Below are 21,262 nucleotides of genomic sequence, written 5' to 3'. Positions count from 1 at the left end.
GGTATGGCTCTATTGGGGTGATACAGCCTTTCCTTTCTCCGACATTTAAGTGGAGTTAAAAACCAGCTGATAGAGGAGTAGTCGAAGTTTTAGCTATCACTTGAAAAAGACAATTACGTAATTATATATTCAAATTTCCCATTGTTGATGAAACTTGCGAACGCAGTCGTATTAAGATTAGGAATCAATTTACATCTGACTGGAAAAATGATCGTAGCTGTCATCACCGGCCAACAGTAGCGTGGACGGTAAAACTTGTGGCCACAGAACCACTCAAGAAGCGGCCATCTTAGTGGTCGGCAGCAGATTACGTTTGCAGAAAGGCGATTTATGTTACTGTACCATCCTAAAGACTCTAGGGTCTTTAACTCAGAGCGTACGAACGGACTGAAAAAGGCTGTTGGTCTTCTTGTGCTTTGTTGAAGAATTTCAGGCTGAAAGTGTACCAGTCAGCCGGCTACGGTTCGCTTAAGTGCTAGATCAGTAGACGAATATTAAGGAATCTGTGTGAATACTGTACAAATTATTCTTCAAGAAGCAGCCATTTGTGAAAAGGAGAATGCAATGAAGGACTTGCCCAGAAAGAAGCTGAGAATCTGTTTCAGCGGTAACCCAAGACCCTTTTTTATAATAGACAAGTAAGGGAAATTTATTAGGAACACGGGCAGCGAAAGTTGTGAGAATTTATGTGAGACGATAGCTAAAGGTTTTGGGGAGGAAGGTGTGATGACTCAAATACTAAGTTTCAGACTGCAAAAGCAAAGTCATGGGCTCTATGACCTGTGTGTTTTATGTGTTTATAATGTGTGAAGCTTATCTGTGATTGGAATTCTGTGTTAAACTATCTGTGACCCCGTAACTGGCGTAGTGAACCGATTAGAGTCTTTATCTTTACTAGAAGCGTACTCAGTTAAACACTGTAGTGTTCAAAATAACGTTTCGTTTTCGCAGCTGCTGTTCTTAGCTTCCTTTGCTTTCAAAAATATCGTTAAGATCGAGAAATAAAGACTGATGGAATACACGTTTTTCCTGTATCTGAAGGTGGCTCTTGATGACGATATGAACAGCAAAACAGATAGTTCAAAAATGGCTCTGAGCACTATGGGACTTAACTTCTGAGGTCATCAGTCCCCTAGAACTTAGAACTACTTAAACCTAACCAACCTAAGGACATCACACACATCCATGCCCGAGGCAGGATTCGAACCTGCGACCGTAGCGGACGCGCGGTTCCAGACTGTAGCGCCTAGAACCGCTCGGCCACATCGGCCAGCTAGCAAAACAGATAGTAATCAATTAGTTGGGATCACTGTTTTCTATCACTTAAACCTTAGTTTTTAGCATTAGATTTTTTGGATATTTTATACGAATATAATTTTGCACTATCTTCTTCCTGGCAACAGTGAGGCAGTGGAAACGTAATGCACGAGGAACTCACCCATCACACGCGAAGATCCCGTAGTGTTTTCCCGACGAGTGGTCCTGGCACACCTTGCAAGGAATGTCGTACAGAATGCGGCCTGCAACATAAACAGAGTTAACTGTTACTGATGACTGAATGTCACGGGCGAAAGATGAGAAGAAACGAAGAAGGGGTGAATATACTAACGTATATATGATGTTTTCAGCGAAGCTTGTTGACAGATTTCTGTAAAACATATCTCCATACAACTTACACTGTCTGGAAAGCAGTTTGGAACCAAATATTTTTCCAATACTACAGTATCATTTGCGTTCTAGAATTTTTTTACTCCTCTGAACACACATCAAACAGAAGTTGTCTCCATAGCTGTTACTAGTGCTAAGTCGCCTTTCGCAGGGGATGCTACGGGCATAAGCAGATGATCGCATCCCAGCTCATGAGCCGCTGCCGGGGAGGAGACGTGTAGAGGAAACAAGTCACGCCTCTTTCTCTCAGTGCGAGCAGTACACTAGACATCCACACTGCATATTAAATGTAAGGCATTTATGTTTACTCCAACATTAAAAAATCAGCCAAAACTTAAAGACGTCTGTTTAGTCAGTCTACTTCCACTTCTAGTGAAAAAAAGTAATCGGTAAAATCATTTGGCACTTCCTTCACTGATTGTCCAATTGTGTATGTTTGCGGTTCCAATGGTACATCTGTTTCAACTCATCTGTTTTTGCACCATTCTCATTTTCGACACATTTATTTTCGTACCGGTACAGAGGGCAGAAATGCTGCACAAGTTTCAGAAAAACTTAGAGCAACGAGCAATTTCGGCAACTAATTGCAGCAAGATGCAAGAAACTGTATCCACAAACTTCTGGAAGTCACATCTAGGAGTTTATGGAATTTGTGGATGTCGACTTGGTGGGGATGTTTCCACATCAAAGAAATTGCAGAAGTAGCTTCCATAGGCGACTTGCGGAAATTTATTAGCTAGTATTATTTAACAACAAAGAATGGATAACATTTTTAAAGACAAATTTTGTAAAACTAATGAAATGTGTATAAATGTAAATGTAACATATAATATTATAGAGCTAAGAAATTTTGGACCAAAAGCTGGCCACATGTAGCGCATTTGGGGCAGTCTTCAAGAGCTCCTCAACACTGCAGTTGCTTGGACATGGCTCACACTGCATAAGGCGGGCAATAGTCTCGTCCTCAACCGCACAGAATTGGTACATCTCATAATCTACATGTGTTCCTGTTACTTTTGGTTCTTGCTACTCCGGAACGTAATCTGTTCAAAGATCTCCCTAAGTCCGACTTCTCTGTGTCTCTCGAGGGTAACTGTTCCCTTGGTATAGACCAATCTCGGAGATGGACGTTCTTTTCTACTCAGGTTTGCTGCGGTGTATTAATGAGATTTTCTGATTTGTGATATAATACTGACGTGGACAATTCTGCAATGTGTGGCCACTGAAGAAGCCATCACAAGCCGAGATCGCCAAAGATAGCTAAAAAAAGCATTTTATTGGATGACTGGTTTCGACAAAGCTATGCTGTCATCGTAAGATCCGGTGATGACACCATAATTGGTCGAAAACGGTCATCCAATAAAATGCTTTTTTAGCGATTTTTAGCCATCTCGGCTTGTGAAGGCTTCTTCAGTTACCATTTCTGATGTGTGCCAGAAACTACTCGTCGAGTTAAGTGGGCGGCGAGCTGGTTGATATATAAGACGGACTTGGCCCGTAGATGTAAAAGATGTAGTTTTTTTCCTTCTTCGCTGCCATTTCGTATTTGATGCTAGGGGGAACGATACCTGATAGGCGGTATAACTCATCAGTCAGTGTCGGTCTCAAACAGCCTGCGATGATGTAGCATGATCCCATGAGTGGTATGTGCAGTATATAAACATGGCTGGAATTACACGTCACAAGACATGCGTACTTCGCAGCTGAGTACTGTGGTAGTTCGCCCCACGCAGTACCCGCTAATTCGCAGAAAAAATGGTTCAAACGGCTCTAAGCACTATGCGGTTCTAGGCACTTCAGTCCGGAACCGCATGACTGCTACGGTCGCAGGTTCGAATCCTGCCTCGGGCATGGATGTGTGTGATGTCCTTAGGTTAGTTAGGTTTAAGTAGTTCTCAGTTCTAGGGGACTGATGACCTCTGATGTTAAGTCCCATAGTGCTCAGAGCCATTTGAACCATTTTTTTCGAACCTGCGACCACAGCACCAGCACGGTTCCAGACTGAAACGCCTAGAACCGCTCGGTCACATCGGCTAATTCGCACACAATGTTGTTCCTAGCAGCTACTTTACACTTTGTGATCGTATGATATTTTCTGTAACTCAGAACTCTGTCAAATATGACACTCAATGCTTTAGCGGTATTCCCTTGCGCGCTAGTTGTTTCTTTGATACCTGTCAATCAGATAAAAAACACCTGTTTGTGGCTTCGAGGGGTTACGTTTGAGCTGGTTTTCCTTGTAGTAGGCAGCCAGCGCTTCTGGTTGTTTATTTTAAACGATGTCAAAGTTATTTGCTTGGGATATAATAGTACAGTCATCTACGGATATATAACTTAGGACCTTTTGGGACTCGCTGGTCACTCGTATATACTGAAACGCACTGGAGCCAGCACACTATCTTCCGCGTTTTCCAATAGTTCCTTCGACCTTAAAAACAGACAAAGCATCTTTCGTTTCGGGGGAGATCGGCAATCGTTTGCGTCATACAATGATCTTTACTACACTACTGGCCATTAAAATTGCTACACCACAAAGATGACGTGCTACAGAAGCGAAATTTAACCGACAGGAAGAAGATGCGGTGATATGCAAATGATTAGCTTATCAGAGCATTCACACAAGGTTGGCGCCGGTTGCGACACCTACGACGTGCTGACATGAGGAAAGTTTCCAACCGATTTCTCATACACAAACAGCAGTTGACCGGCGTTGCCTGGTGAAACGTTGTTGTGATGCCTCGTGTAAGGAGGAGAAATGTGTACCATCACGTTTCCGACTTTGATAAAGGTCGGATTGTAGCCTGTCGCAATTGCGGTTTATCGTATCGCGACATTGCTGCTCGCGTTGGCCGAGATCCAATGACTGTTAGCAGAACATGGAATCGGTGGGTTCAGGAGGGTAATACGGAACGCCGTGCTGGATCCCAACGGCCTCGTATCACTAGCAGTCGAGATGACAGGCAACCTTATCCGCATGCCTGTAACGGATCGTGCAGCCACGTCTCGGTCCCTGAGTCAACAGATGGGGACGTTTGCAAGACAACAACCATCTGCACGAACAGTTCGACGACGTTTGCAGCAGCATGCACTATCAGCTTGGAGCCCATAACTGCGGGTACCCTTGACGCTGCATCACAGACAGGAGCGCCTCCGATGGTGTACTCAACGACGAACCTGGGTACACGAATGGCAAAACGTCATTTTTTCGGATCAATCCAGGTTCTGTTTACAGCATCATGATGTTCGCATCCGTGTTTGGCGACATCGCGGTGAACGCACATTGGAAGCGTGTATTCGTCATCGCTATACTGTCTTATCACCCGGCCTGATGGTATGGGGTGCCATTGGTTACACGTCTCGGTCACCTCGTGTTCGCATTGGCGGCACTTTGAACAGTGGACGTTACATTTCAGGTGTGTTACGACCCGTGGCTCTACCCTTCATTCGATCCCTGAAAAACCCTACATTTCAGCAGGATAATGCACGACCGCATGTTGCAGTTCCTCTACGGGGCTTTCTGGATACAGAAAATGTTCGACTGCTGCCCTGGCCAGCACATTCTCTAGATCTCTCACCAATTGAAAACGTCTGGTCGATGGTGGCCGATGAACTGGCTCGTCACAATACGCCAGTCACTATTCTTGATGAACTGTGGTATCGTGTTGGAGCTGCATTGGCAGCTGTACCTGAACACGCCATCCAAGCTCTGTTTGACTCAATGTCCAGGCGTATCAAGGCCGTTATTACGGCCAGAGGTGGTTGTTCAGGGTACTGGTTTCTCAGGATCTATGCACCCAAATTGCGTGAAAATGTAATCACATGTCAGTTCTAGTATAATATATTTGTCCAACGAATACCCGTTTATCATCTGCATTTCTTCTTGGTGTAGCAATTTTGATGGCCAGTAGTGTAAGTCACATACTCTCCGTTATTGCAGCCTGTGGTTGGCTGTGCTGTAAACAGATGATAATTCTATGAACACAACCCCAATGATTCTTCTTGCCTGGAATCCATCCTCAATTTTTCAGTTTGAGAATCTGCGATGTGCACCATTTGTCTGCTCTGAAGTACGCTTTTGTGTAAATCAGGAGAGGTTTGCTATTGGACTCACGGCTTTGGGCCTTTGGGTAGCAGAGCGTCTGGCGAGGCCGTTGCAGGTGGCTGGGAGGGTCTTGAGGCTCCCCTGCCAGCCGAAGGGCGAGCAGCAACAAGTGGGCGCGGCCGGCCCGCGCTCCGTGTCTGGGTGGGCGTAACCGCCGCGACGAAATGGCGAGCGGCGCGCTGCCGCGAGGCGGTCCATTATGGCACTTCCTGCTGCCTGCCTGCTTGCGCTCAATGGGCTGCGAGAGGCGCGCGGCTACCGACAGCAAAGTCCTCGCTTCCGGGACGCAAGAGGGAAGCGGAAGGTGCCATTGTGGGCCGGAAGCTGCAGGTCCACCCAGGGAGCGCAGCGCCGTTTAAAGACTACTCGCTCGTCGCTCGGGGTCCGCGGCTCCACTTTCGTAGCCGCCGGTGGGACACGCAGCGGTCTGTGACAGCGCTCTCTTTCCGGTGCCAGCGGAAGCCGATCGGGATGCGGTAGCGGAAGACGTGCTACGAAAACATATCACGTTACACTGTACTGCGATAACATTTTGCGCGACGTAAACAACGCCCTGCGTGGCAGAGATGTTTCATGGCGGAAGGAAATCTTGTACCGAATCGTAGGCATGGTCTCTGCTCTGGATCAACCGACTTCCACTTATCTCTTCCGCAAAACAAAGATTTATAACTATGCTGATACCATTACAGATGTACGGAAGCCAGAGTTAGACAATTAAAAATAAATATGACAGTAAAGTATAAGCAGTGGAGACGATACTCTGGAGGAAAGAGAAGAGATGGAACTAAAATTAGAAATTTTGGGAATGAGCAAAATGTACACGCTGTTCGTTAATGAGGATGTAACTGAACACAGAGAAACAACATCGCAATTGAAAGAGAGACTATTTAGTGAAATTCTTGACAGTAAAATGTACAATTTCACGTCCGGAAATGTCATGTCAATTATGATTATCCGGGCTGTTATGCCGTGCTCGGTTGATGAATTTTGTCTCAATTCCCAACGTTTTGTCCCCGTCTGCGGGAGACATCTTCAAGGTGGTCTGTAGCTCGATGGACGGTCCAACACACCCGCTGGCTCGCTACTGACTAGACAGAAATTCTTGACGACATCTGGAAGGTAGGAGAGACATGTCCACGACGGATGTTATGTGCCTTTCTTTTTGGAGTCATCAGTTTCCTAATTGGTTCGATGCGGCCCCCCACGAATTCCTCTCCTGTGCCCGCCTGTTCATCTCAAGTACCACTTACACCACACGACCTGAATTATGTGTTGGACATACTCCACTCAGTCTTCCCCTACAGTTTCTGATCTCAGCAGCTGCCGCTAACACCAAGGTAGTTATTTACTCGTGTATGAACACGTGGCTTATCATCCTGCTGCCGGCCGGTATGGGCGGGCGGTTCTAGGCGCTTCAGTCTGGAACCCCGCGACCGCTACGGTCGCAGGTTCGAATCCTGCCTTAGGCATGGATGTGTGTGATGTCCTTAGGTTAGTTAGGTTTAAGCAGTTCTAAGTTCTAGGGGACTGATGACCTCAGAAGTTAAGTCCCATAGTGCTCAGAGCCATTTGAACCGTTTTTTTTATCATTCTGCTCCACCTTCTCGTCCGTGTTTTCCATACGTTCCTTTCTTCGCTGATACTGCGGAGATCCTCCTCTTTACTTGCCAGCCCACTTAGCTCCACATTTCAAACGTTCTCTTCTACTCCAGTTTTCCCACAGTCTGTGATTTACTAAAATACAATGCTGTGCTCCGAACTTACATTCTCAGAAATTTCTTCCTGAGATTAAGGCCGATATTTGGTACTAGCAAACTTCTCTTTGCTAGTAATGCCCTCTTTGGCTGTGCTAGTCTGCTTTTGATGTCCTTACTACGTCCATCGTGGTTTATTTTACTTCGAAGGTAGGAGCACATAACTTCGTCTCTTTCGAGCTAGCCAATTTTTATGTTCAGTTTCTCGCTATTCTCAATTCCGCTACTTCTCATTACTTTGATCTTTCTTCGATTCACTTTCATGACAATTTATTTCATACACCACGTCCAGTAATTTTTTTTTCATTTTCACTGAGTATAGCAATGTCACCAGCGAATTTTATTGTTGACATCTTTTCACCCTGAATTTTAATCCTACTCTTGAACCTTTCTTTTATTTCCGTCATTGATTCTTCGCTGTAGCACTGGGAGCGGCATACTACACCCCTGTCTTATACACTTTTTAATCCGAGCATTTCGTTCCCTCTTGGTTCTTTCCTTGCCTTTCCTTTACTCTCCCTGTAACTTATTCCTATTTTTCTCTGAATTTCGAACATGTTGCACCATGTTGACAAATCCTATGAACATGTCTTGCTTTTCTTAAGTCTCGCTTTCACTATCGCAACGACACTACAGTATCTCTTGGTACCCTTACCTTCCCTAACGCCAAACTGATCGTCATTTAATAGAGCCTTGTATGACCGACATAAAGTTTGTAAAAACGGATCAGATACTTAATCCCTCTTTGTACGACGACAAGCCGTCCAGAATTAGTGGCGACCCAGTTTAGAGTTAAAAGTCTGCCACTTTCTTAAATTCCGGCTTGCCTTGCTGCAATAACTTACACTGAATGAACGAATTAGTTTTTAAGATGTCAGTGTTTTTAATATTTATACGTCTTACACCACGAGTATTCACGACACTGGGCTGAAGTATTTGTTTCTGTCATCGCTCTATCACTAGTTCACAGTTGTACTATTAATATTTAATTTTTGCCGGCCGTTGTGGCCGAGCGGTTCTAGGCGCTTCAGTCTGGAACCGCGCTGCTGCTGCTGTCGCAGGTTCGAATCCTGCCTCGGGCATGGATGTGTGTGATGTCCTTAGGTTAGTTAGGTTTAAGTAGTTCTAAGTCTAGGGGTCTGATGACCTCAGATGTTAAGTCCCATACTGCTCAGTGCGATTTGAACCATTTGAATATTTGATTTAGTGACGAAATTCAACTTTGGCTGACTGACTACATCCTCTCGTGATGTGGAGCCCTGAACAGGTCAACGAACAAGCTGTCTCATATCTACAACAGTAGAGCGACGGGCCTCTAGGGAGCGGGTAAACACACGAACCTTACCTGACTGGACAGACATTCTGTGTAGCACTCAAATAAGACATATTCATCTAATTCAGGAATTTAGCAGACTCTCATAAAATGTTGCCCCAAGAGCAATAACCTCGACTACAAGGACAATCTGCTAGAATTATTTCAGTGTTTGGTGCAACTTATGTTTGTATAATATTAAATTAAAGAAATCTGAAATTAAAGAAATTGTGAAATTAAAGAAATTCCGCAACTTTCGAGTGTAGCAGATCTTAATCAGCGTAACTCCATGTCTTTGTATCGTGAACCACAGTTCTAAATATATTACACTTTCCTAAATCTACATGTGTAAAAATTAATAAACATCAGAACGAAAGCTTTTAGTACTGATCACTGTATTATTATACACAAACGTAGGCCTACTAACTGACCAAAGAACCGGTAGTGAAGTTATTGCTTTGGCAGAAAATTATAGAGGAGAAAATGAACAAGTGATAAAATTCTGTTTATAAATGTATACTGCAATATTCAACTTTTGGAAGTAGACACACTGTGTTTCAAACACATCTTTCCTGCTTGTACAGCCTTCAGATTATAGCCGTCTCTCTCACACATACCTGCTCGGAACAGCGCAGTGATGGGGGAAGCGCGATTGCGCTATGGAGCACGAATCTTGGCTAAGTCTGGTTTAAAGTGAGTCATTCCACTGTACCGTCGATTTTGTAGCGGACCTTTCAGTTAAATGTATCATACTAAATCTGGTTAGAGTCCAGGCAGGAAAACTTCGAAAAATAAAGCAAATACGTCGGTACCTTTTCATCAGTACGTACTAAATAGTGGCTAAGTTGAGTCACATGTGAAACTGAGTGAAAGGCAGTGACGCAATGGGCTGGAGAGCTGTGGCCGTGTGGCTCCACCACGCCCCTTCCCGCCCCCGCCACGCTTCGCCGCCCACGCGCTCATGGTCCAGCTACAGGGGCACCCCCTGAGCTGGGAGCTCACGGACGCCGGGGTGGCCGGCCACACATGTCGGCGCCGCACATCCTGTGGGAACCCACCGGCGCCCGTGGGAATGCCGCGCATCTGTCGCGTGGCACGGCGTCGGTACGCCCGCACACCACATCCGCCCGCCGCCGAGATAACACCGCCACTGCTGCCGCTGTTTGTTACTGCTGGCCCACCTCCGCCTCGTTAATCAGTCCGCCGCGCTACCCCTGCTATTGTTCTCTAATGAACGCCCTGAGCTGCCGCCTACGCAGCGTCACGCTGATGCGTGTCGATTGCGTGATATTGGTTAAAGTGGGGTAAGCGACAGAAAACTTTTTTCCGGAGCACTGGGTATCTCGACACGTCATAGCTGATTGTCTGTGGATGAGAATGCTTGTTTTGGTCCTTCCTCTCTCTGAGAGTACAGTGTTCCGTCGAGCGCATTAAATACAGGGGTTATTTTCATGATGGGGCGTTCAAATGGCTCTGAGCACTATGGGACTTAACAGCTGAGGTCGTCAGTCCCCTAAACTTAGAACTACTTAAACCTAACTAACCTAAGGACATCACACACATCCATGCCCGAGGCAGGATTTGAACCTGCGATCGTAGCAGCCACGTGGTTCCGTACTGAAGCGCCTACAACAGCTCGGCCACCGTGGGCGGCTCATGACGGGACGCTCTGCTATTATTATATCACTTTCATTTCTACCTCTTTGATACCTCGATGAATATTTGACTAATAGAACGCTGCACTGCACGGCGAACGTTCTGCAGAAGTGAAAGTAACATCGGGTTAGTCCCAAGGAATATTAATAGGACCTGTAATGTTCTCAACTGTGTAATGCGGAATTGACCACTAACTGTAACGACAGACGGACCCACCAGTATATTGTCAGTAGAGAAGCGGATCCGTTAGGACAGCTCAGTCACTTCCAACATGGACTAGTCATTGGATGTCATCTGAGTAACAAATCCAGCTGAGACATTTAGAAACCTCTGAAGCTGGCCAATTCGACTGTTCGTGATGTGACTGTGAAGTCGAGGCGTGAAGGAACAGCTACAGCTGAACCAAGACCAGACAGAACTTATCCTCTGACGGACAGGGACCGTCCAGCATTGCAGCGGGTCGTTGCTACGCTGCCAGCAGTCTAGCTAGCGCAATGCCTCAGGGGAGGGAGATATAAAAATGATCGAACAGTTGCTTATAAGCCACGTATTTCTGTAGTCAGTGCTAAGCGACGACCCTGGACATTGGACAACTGGAAACAGGTGATGTGGAGTGGCGAATCATGATATACCACGTCGCAATCCGATGGATGCGTTTAGGGTTGGCGAATGTCTCGAGACAGTTGCGTGCCATCATGTATAGTGTCTGCATGTAGATCGATACTCCGGAAGCCACCGTAAAGTGCGTGGTGGAGTGTCAACAGTGAAGTACGGAGGAGATCGTCTTTTTCTTTCGGGAGGGGGAGCGTGTTCTTCGTGGTTAGGGTGTGGTCCTGTTTTTGTGGCTAAGAAAACACTACATACGAAAACCTATGAATACATTTTACGGGCCGGCCGTTGTGGCCGAGCGGTTCTAGGCGCTGCAGTCTGGAACCGCGCTACTGCTACGGTCGCAGGTTCGAATCCTGCCTCGGGCATGGGTGTGTGTGATGTCCTTAGGTTAGTCAGGTTTAAGTAGTTCTAAGTCTAGGGGACTGATGACCTCAGATGTTAAGTCCTATAGTGCTCAGAGCCATTTGAACCGCGCGATCCGTGACAAGACGCCCCAGACTGAACGGCTGCCCCGCGCGGCTCAAGAATGAAGATTTATGATGCTAACAACGTTTGTTTTATTTAAAAAGCTGTAAGAGTTTTTACATAAAAAATCCGAGGCATTACTTTTCAGTACGCCTTCGTAGATTGGTTTGGAGTCGAAAGATATCACAGATAGCTAAGTCGTTATTCGATTAAAATGCAATTGGATGAAGTATACTTCGCCCGCATCTTTACAGTTCCAAAGACGGACAACCACCATTCCGTTTTTACTCTTTTGTCACCGCTATCCAACACGCATCTTCCTCATACCCGAAGACAAACGACTCTGCTAAGAGACTGGTAGAAATGTCGCAGTAAGCCACAGCTGGCGTTGCATCAGGACTGCCTTCGCCAGATAAAACCAGATTTAAATCCAGGTACCCTTCATGGAAACGTGGTGACAAACTCATCAAATGATGTTATCGAGACTGATTAGACCTGGGATGAAGACGGACGTCTGCAAATCCCGATTACCTAAATTTAATTCAAGCAGACATCGGCCAGGCTTTAATTTACCAAGAAACGAATGGGTACCATTAAACAGAACTAGGACAAATCGTGGAAGACGTAGATCATGGCCTCATCAGTGGCGAAAAACTGAAAACTTGTTCTGGTACTGTGACAAATGTGCCACAGACCATCCAGAACGTGGCCACGGAGTGTCCAGGGAGGATATTGGGGAAGTTAGCGAGATGTAGAAAGAGCCACCAGTGCCGTAGCGAATTAGCTGAAAACACTGGGGCTTGCATTTTAACTTACCGATACGTTAGCTACAATGTAATCTGTAAATACTGTGTGTACATTTTTGTAAAATATTCATATTTACAATACACTCTTTTGTACAGTTGGCGCCAGTATGATAGAAAAATTTTGCATATACCTCTAAATACCACAAGAGCTATACAGCATTGGTGGCCTCTTCTGTACAAATTTTGTTCTATATCCTACTACGCTCCGCACAAGAAAACAATACAGAATCGGCGGTAAGCATTGCTTTCTGGCGGATGACATAAAAAATTTCCGCTTGCCGTGACCAGGATTCGAACCTGGGTTCTTGCGGCCACAACGCAATGTCCTAACCACTAGACTATCACGGCTGGTGTCAGGAATCGCGGCAGAACGCCAACAAGTGTTCCGCCCGGTCAGAGCTGCTGAGTCACGACGCGCTATCGCTGCCGTAATCGCCGCGGCACGGCCTTTCGCCGTGGCAACGCCCGGAGTCCGGTGTCGCGTGGAGTAGCGGGCGGCGGCATAACACGAGCACGCGGCGCGCTCTCAGGAAAACCCCGTCCCCGCCGCAGCACAAAGGATAATGGGTTCGAAGGGTAAACATCTATACCCAGACTGTGGCAGTATAAAGGGAAGGGTGGGAGGCGGACAGCATTTCAGACAAGGCAGGCCGTGGAACATGGTTTGTGTCTTTGATGCCAATGTTCGTCCCGTTTTCAGTTCACGGAAACGCTCTGTTGTAGCGGTGTCAATGTCTCGTCGCCAATAAATTGACCAATGTGAACAAGATGACGGAAGGACTCCGTATCTGCCGCACAAGAAAGACTCCCCAGCGTTCGTACTGTGGCATCATAAAACAAAAATGGATAAGCGCAATCGGTTTTGGATTATAGCTACAATGTGTCATACCAGCCCAACTATATTGCTTCCTAACGGCATCGTCACTTGTAACACGAAACTGGCACACAGATTTTTCCGAAAAAATAGAAAAATTAAATGGAGCAATTTCTGTTTTATACACACTAGAAAAGGAAACATTGCCCGTTGCAGACTGTGAAAGCTATCGTTTATTTGTTGCACTATTGGCCAGTTTCGACTGTGAAGTCATTTTCAAGCACAGCTGCCCAATAATGCAACAAATAAATCAATTTTACAGCCTACAACGAATAACTTTTTTACGAAATACATCGAAGCTGTGGGACCGCACGTTATATAAACTGGTTACAACATAGCACTGTTAAGAACTCCTATTGAGCAAATAATATCTCAAATTTATTGCGTCTAAGGAATTTCTCTACACATCTGCGGGCTTTCGTTACTTCGCGAGTCTCTTTGCTCATGAAATAACACTGCCTTTTTGTGATGCCTAGCCGGCCGCTGTGACCGAGCGGTTCAGCCCGGAACCACGCTGCTGCTACGGTTGCAGGTTCGAATCCTGCCTCGGGCATGGATGTGTGTGATGTCCTTAGGTTAGTTAGGTTTAAGTTGTTCAAAGTTCTAGGGGACTGATGACCTCAGAAGTTAAGTCCCATAGTGCTCAGAGCCATTTGAATCATTTTTTGTCATTAAGCTATTACAGGGATCACACCAAGTACAGACACCAGGAAATCGGGTATTTTTCTCTGGCTTCAAAATAAAAATATTTCGTTCAGTATAAACTAGACTCGTGCCGAAGTCCTGTAGCTCGATAGTTTTTTACAACAGTTTTTTCTACCAGTAAGTCTTTTTTCCGCAGAATAATCACACTTAACGACAGTCAAACACGGCCCAGTCTAGGGGACTGATGACCTCAAATGTTAACTCTCATAGTGCTTAGAGCCATTTGAACCATTTGTGATGCATATGTGAACATTCACCTGGCCTAAGTAGAACCAGTCTGCTAAGGGAATCACTGACCTAACGAGCGCACCTGTGTGGTGCACAAGCTGCTCTATCACGATGTGTTTCTCAAGTGTTTTCGAGCTTGATGAGTACCATACTAGGGTGCCATTCTTTGAATGCAGAACGTCCGCACTGGAGCTACTTTCACCCGTTGTAAAAACAGCTCAAAAAGTATCCGGAGCAAAAATGGCTCAAATGGCTCTGAGCACTATGGGACTTAACATCTATGGTCATCAGTCCCCTAGAACTTAGAACTACTTAAACCTAACTAACCTAAGGACATCACACAACACCCAGTCATCACGAGGCAGAGAAAATCCCTGACCCCGCCGGGAATCGAACCCGGGCGTAGGAAGCAAGAACGGTACCGCACGACCACGAGCTGCGGACTATCCGGAGCACTTTTTCAGACATTTCTATAAGTCGCAGCATTACCGAGCGAGAAATAGTTCAACTTATAAAGATTCGGGCCAGTACTAGTAATGAAATTTCTGCGGTAGAGCAGTAGGCAGAGATAACACTTCGTCAGGTTTTCCGCACGTCTCCCCTGTGTACTAGAGCTCGCATGCAGATTTTCGCCTTGATATTTTGCCGATTATAAATGGTAATTCGTGAAAGAAAATTTCTGAAACTTATCCAGTAGTGATCTGTATGACATTGGTACTAGCTGTTTGCGTAATAACGTTGAAACAGGTGCCTGCTGAAAATTGCCGCTTGTAGCTACCTGTCTTGAAATTATTTCCTAAGCCCACAACTTAACATTAGTGGCTGCGTATGGCGATTTTCTTGATACGATACTGAAAAAATGGAGTGACTGTAAGAAGTAGACTATTTACAAAACACGCGTGTTACGCACCCTGTTGTTCAAAAAGGTGGATACCGCACGAAAATATCAGCGGACATTGAACGTTTACAAAGAAGGGTCGCACGAAGAGTCACAGCTTCGTTTGATCCACGGTCAAAATGGTTCAAATGGCTCTGAGCACTATGGGACTTAACTTCTGAGGTCATCAGTCCCCTAGAACTTAGAACTACTTAAACCTAACTAACCTAAGGACATCACACACATCCATGCCCGAGGCAGGATTCGAACCTGCGACCGTAGCGGTCGCGCGGTTCCAGACTGTAGCGCCTAGAACCGCTCGGTCACTTCGGCCGGCGATCCATGGTCAACGGCAGAGCATCACGAAAACGCAGAAAAACGTCAACTGGCAGACGTGTGAAGACAGACGCTAACCATCTCGCGCTCCATACTCAAATGTAACGGGAGAAACCCTAGCACGTTGTGCAATGGGAAGAACCTTCTGCCATAAAAGTTACCGTAGTTTGCAGTGTATGGATGTAGATGTAGGTGTACGGCGTTCAAGAAATCGCGCAAACGAGGAGCAGCCCTTTAAAAAATAGCGCCGATTTAGCGACCTTAAAGCAGGCAACTGCAGCTAAAGTTTCAGGACGCACGGCGCTGCTCCAAACACAAAGCAACTTCATATCCTCGCCTGACGAGGGTCGTAGCGAGCAGTAACTCTGCAGGCTAAATGCTCCGGGTAAAGACCCAGTAGGTCATGCCGGTTACGTACTAGCAGCGAGGCTGCAGCATAAACGAGCCCTAAGTTATCGAAACCCGGTACCACTTTATTCTACGGCTGTTAAACAAGTTGTAGAGTGCTAGTCGGGGGGTTGGGTGGGGTGGGAGTGGCTATCGCCGCGGAAGCGCCAGACGGGCACGGGTCACGGACCAGCGGATGGATACACGGGGAGTCTGCGAACATCGCACCAGCCACGGCCATATGGCGCGCTCCGGTCCACCCGCATATGCCACCGCGGGCCCAGAATTCCCACGCACAGCATATGGTACAGCTATAGGGCCTTACAGGTGCGGCGGAAGCTCACACCGGCGGATTATTCGCGGTGCCTTACCGTCTGGCGTTCTCCGAGCATCCGGCCCTCTGGCGAAGGGCTCGCTACAGCGCATTCTTTATAAGCTATCACGCGCGACGGGCTACAATTAGCGCGACTCTACCCGGTTGGACGATTATTCGTAAACGCGGCACTAAAGGTACACGTATTTTATTCTAATATTTTTTTAAAAGTTTTTATCTCAGTCTACTGCCGTATTCGTCTTCACAATGATTACCAGAACGTCCTCAGACCTGTCAAAAAAAAAAAAAAATGAGAATTTGATCTAACATTGTTAATATGAAACAAAAATATTATAAATACAGGGTGATTCACCTACCCCTGGCTATGGGTTTTACGAAACACACGACGCCTTCGCATACCTCACACGTAATTTTCATATTCTCTCACTCGCTACGCTTAAATTATTAGTCCTACAGAAGAAAATGAATGGGAACTTTTTGTGAGAATTAAACCTTCCACTGGGATACGTTTTCGCTATAGGACGTAATTTTCGAATTAGTTAAGGATAACGAATGGACAGTGTCTTGAAAGGAGGATGTAAGATGAAAGTCAACAAAAGCAAAACGACGAGAATGTAGTGTAGTCGAGTTAACTCGGGTGATGCTGAGGGAATTAGATTAGGAAATGAGACACTTAAAGTAGTAAATGAGTTTTGCTATTTGGGGAGCAAAATAACTGATGATGGTCGAAGTAGAGAGGATATAAAATGTAGACTGGCAATGGCAAGGAAAGCGTTTCTGAAGAAGAGAAATTTGTTAACATCGAGTATAGATTTAAGTGTCAGGAAGTCGTTTCTGAAAGTATTTGTATGGAGTGTAGCCATGTATGGAAGTGAAACATGGACGATAAATAGTTTGGACAAGAAGAGAATAGAAGCTTTTGAAATGTGGTGCTACAGAAGAATGATGAAGATTAGATGGGTAGGTCACATAACTAATGAGGAGGTATTGAATAGAATTGGGGAGAAGAAAAGTTTGTGGCACAACTTGACAGGAAGAAGGGACCGGTTGGTAGGACATGTTCTGAGGCATCAAGGGATCACAAATTCAGTATTGGAGGGCAGTGTGGAGGGTAAAAATCGTAGAGGGAGACCAAGAGATGAATACACCAAGCAAATTCAGAAGGATGTAGGCTGCAGTACGTACTGGGAGATGAAGCAGCTTGCACAGGATAGAGTAACATGGAGAGCTGCATCAAACCCGTCTCTGGACTGAAGAACACAACAGCAACAACAACGTACAAAAGTGAGCTTCAAATGCTTTCATCTTGAATAACTCGAAAACCGTGGCCTCCAGCAAAACGTATCGCAATACAAAATTTAAGTCCATTAAATTTCTTACGAGAAGGTCCTGTCCGTTTTTTCCTGCAGGAGTAATAGCTTTCGCGTAGCGAGCGAGAGAATATGAAAATCTCGCACGTGGTTTTTGAAGGTGTTGCGGGTTCCATAAAGCCCAAGCGTAGTGGCAACCGGATCGTCCTGTATAGTATACGATACCCACTGTAGGTGCACAGCAGCCCACCCGTTTTATACACTGTGCGCAGCTTGAACAAATCCTTAATGTACATAAATTACAATGTCAGTAATTACAAAGGTCCCTAAACACGTACTAATTTTTCGGCTGACCGACCAACCTAGACACGTCCCTCCCGACTGCATTCAGTAATTACAGCGTCACCTTGTCGAGTCACAAAGTTAATGTTCTACGAGATCCCGCTTGGTTTTACACAGAAACAAAGATGGGGATTTGGCTTGGCTGTTTTAGAGGTAACTGAAAGATAATGCCGAAAGAAAGCTCTGAGCAAAGAAAAGGTAATGCAAGGAAATGGTTCAAATGGCTCTGAGCACTATGGGACTTAACTACTTAAACCTAACTAACCTAAGGACATCACACACATCGATGCCCGAGGCAGGTTCGAACCTGCGACCGTAGCGGTCATGCGGTTCCAGGCTGTAGCGCTTAGAACCGCTCATCCATCACGCCTGGCTCCAAGGAAATAAATTTGGTAAATTTATGTTACTCAAGCGATTGGCAGCTGATGATTTTCCAATTTTTACTATTTACCTAAGAACTGATGAATTATTTATTTCGGAGCTGCTGAACATCATCAAACCATTCTTAACGAAAATGAATATAGTCTTGAGAGAGGTTGTAAGCCGCGAGGAAAGGCTGTTACTTACATTATGATTTCTAAAAACTGAGGTAATTTAGGTGGACCTCACATTCAGTGCTATTGTACCCCACAGCTATTAACTAAAATGAATACTGAAACCTGCAACGTGATTTATAGCTGACTAAAGAAATACATCATGGTAAACCAAATTAAATAAAACAAACGACGTCAATGCAAACGCTATTAATTTATTTATGTACGTAACATAGAAGAGGTCCTGTAAGTTTAAGAAACTCATTTAAAATTCGAAGAAGAAAGGCTAGACATGGTGGTGATGCACATCATCCAATAGATACCATAGACACCTAAAAAATGAAGCATTTAGTGACCGTTGGAACCATAAATAAGTCACCCACTTTGCTCTCCATAAGCAAACCTATAACCATAGGCTGGACTTTCTTAAGGCTTGTAAGAATGAAGCAAGTGTATTTTATCAGTTAACGTCCATTTAATTTCAGTTTTTCTGTTTTTAGATTTCATTTTCGGTAAGTATTGGAAATAAACTCTGAAAACAGATCTACAGAAGAGCAGAGGATTTTTATTCGGTCTATGTGCCACATGGATCTATTACGGATTCGTAAAACAATAAAAAAAGTGCTTCATTTCTTGCATCTACTCGTATATTGCTCTACCCCTCGCACCACGTGCCACAAACATCCGTAGTCTTTATATTTCTCCGGAGTCCGTCCCTGGTAGTTGAGTGGTCAGCGGCCGGCCGGAGTGACTGAGCGGATCTAGGTGCTACAGTCTGGAACCGCGCGACCGCTGCGGTCGCAGGTTCGAATCCTGCCTCGAGCATGGATGTGTGTGCTGTCCTTAGGTTAGTTAGATTTAAGTAGTTCTAAGTTCTAGGGGACTGATGACCTCCGCAGTTAAGTCCCATGCTCAGAGCCATTTGAACCATTTTTTTAGTGGCCAGCGTGACGGGTTCGATTCTCGGATGGGTCGGAGATTTTCTCCGCTCAGGGACTGGGTGTTGTGTTGTCCTAATCATCATCATTTCATCTCCGTCCAAACGCGAGTCATCGACGCGGCGTCAAGTCGAAAGACTTGCACCAGGCGAACGGTCTACGCGACTGGAGGTCCTAGCCACACGGCATTTCCATTTCTCCAGAAACTATGTCCTTAAAGATTCGCCCGTCTCGCACTCTGTCATGTGTATTTAGAACTGCATTTAATCCTGTGAGCAGTGAGAAAAGACGAACATTTGTCAGGCGGTTGGCGTTTGTTTATACTTAGTTCACCGAGTCACCGAATTAATGTTCTACGAGATCGTGCATGGTTTTCCACAGAACCAAACATTAGGATTTGCCTTGGCTGTTTTAGAGGTAATAAGTTCTTGGCCTCGTGGGTGGGGTGGGGTCGGTTGTTGAATTGTCCTACCCGCCCGACGTACCGACAAGGAACGATCGCCGTTCGGTCGGTCAAAAGGGCTGAACTCGTCCAGTTTGTCGGTCGGTCGGTACGTTTGTAGAGCCCTTAAAGTGGAGAAGATAAGTTTGATAGGACGTGTCGCACTCTACACGTAGAACAGCAAAATGATAAAGTCATTGTGTTGAAACAAAACAGTTACGAAGTTAAACTAAAATTCTGGCCAGTGTCTGCACCTGCTATCCAACGGAAGGGATTCCCGCAGTTCGCATCTCTTCAGACGTGCACACCGGGTGGTTCTTTTTGAGAGTATTCCAAGAGAGGGTGTTATTTTCCGTTGCTCGGGAACACACCAGGTACAGCGTGCAGTTCGCTTCCGCTTCTGGGGTGGTCTCGTCGGCCGGCGCAAACGTTGTAGTGACCAACACCTTCAGCGCGTATGCTGCGGTATGTGCCTCTGGAAGTGTCTTTGGAATGTTCGAACAAGCTATGCATCTATTAATTGTTTTGTTTTTTGAGCAGTTTGTCTGTTTCAAGTGATGTGCGAAAATTGCAAGTGCCTCCAGTACATTAAGGAAACGACTCAGTGGGCCTGTATGCGTTACTTCCAAGTGCTGTGTCTTGCGTTTCGTATGATGTGTACATGTGCGTGTGCATCGAACGCTGTTTTGATATTTATACCTGTGAGTTCCTTGAGTGAAATATGGAAACTGCGTCTAGTCTGCCCTATGTATAACTTATCATACCTTGCGCATTTTTCTTTATACAAACTTACTCCTGATCTAAATTTCCTTGCATAGTCGTCGACCTTACCTCGTATTTATTCCCTCTTTGCTCGACGACTGGCAAATTGTATGTAGGCACCGCTGTGTTTTAGTTAAACTAAAATTCTGGCCAGTGTCTGCACATGATATCCAACGGAAGGGATTCCCGCAGTTCGCATCTCTTCAGTCGTGCACACCGGGTGGTTCTTTTTGAGAGTATTTCAAGAGAGGGTATTATTTTCCGTTGCAGTTGTTGTAAGAAGGCTGGCTTTTAAATTCTTACAAAGAAAAGACAAAATTTATACAAAGGCTCTAAAATAATTTAGGTGATAGGGCCTACTCTTTCGCATATTCATCAACAAGACCTAAATGTAATTTGAATCGACAGCGACTTAGTAAATAAATGTCAGATTTGATTTAAACTGCAGGGATGTTAGAAGGTTCGATTTTCTGTTTCTTTTCCAATGAACTGGTATACGGTTAGATAACCGACTTTTCTGAAAAGCCAACCAAATTTATTAACGCAGTTGTAAGAAGGCTGGCTTTTAAATTCTTACAAAGAAAAGAAAATTTTTTCGGCAAAGTAGACTTACGGTGTCCGCGACTCTTCCATTCAGTTCCACTGTTGCCAATTCGTTAACTTTTCTCGTAGCCTGTCGGATGATAGTATACGTTAGCCAATGAGAATAGCTGAATATGATTTCTTTTGGTGGAAGGTACGAAGTTATTACTTTTCTTTACAATATGCAAGCTGTTTCCAAAGTTTCTTTTTTGTTCCTCTTTCTTCCTTCTGTTTATA

The 21,262-nt window shown here is 45.2% G+C and overlaps 1 protein-coding gene and 1 non-coding gene across 2 annotated transcripts in view; both read right to left on the bottom strand.

Moving 5' to 3' along the window:
- LOC126455851 (nuclear receptor subfamily 2 group E member 1) overlaps positions 1-5,968 on the bottom strand; it is a 49,727-nt gene extending 43,759 nt beyond the window's left edge. The window contains exons 1-3 of the mRNA XM_050091612.1: positions 5,780-5,968; positions 5,591-5,621; positions 1,439-1,520 (exon numbers count right to left, since the gene is read on the bottom strand). Of these exons, the coding sequence (XP_049947569.1) occupies positions 1,439-1,520; positions 5,591-5,621; positions 5,780-5,968 (302 nt within the window). The remainder of the gene's footprint in view (positions 1-1,438; positions 1,521-5,590; positions 5,622-5,779) is intronic.
- Positions 5,969-12,651: 6,683 nt separating this feature from the next.
- Positions 12,652-12,723, bottom strand: Trnah-gug (transfer RNA histidin (anticodon GUG)). Its single transcript has one exon. It is a non-coding gene; the product is annotated as a tRNA-His (tRNA).
- Positions 12,724-21,262: the final 8,539 nt, after the last annotated feature.

This window comes from Schistocerca serialis, chromosome 2 (genome assembly GCF_023864345.2).
Source record: "Schistocerca serialis cubense isolate TAMUIC-IGC-003099 chromosome 2, iqSchSeri2.2, whole genome shotgun sequence".
NCBI lineage: Eukaryota > Metazoa > Arthropoda > Insecta > Orthoptera > Acrididae > Schistocerca > Schistocerca serialis.
The sequence above is the reverse complement of the archived record's forward strand: the minus strand, read 5'-3'. Positions and strand labels throughout refer to the sequence as shown.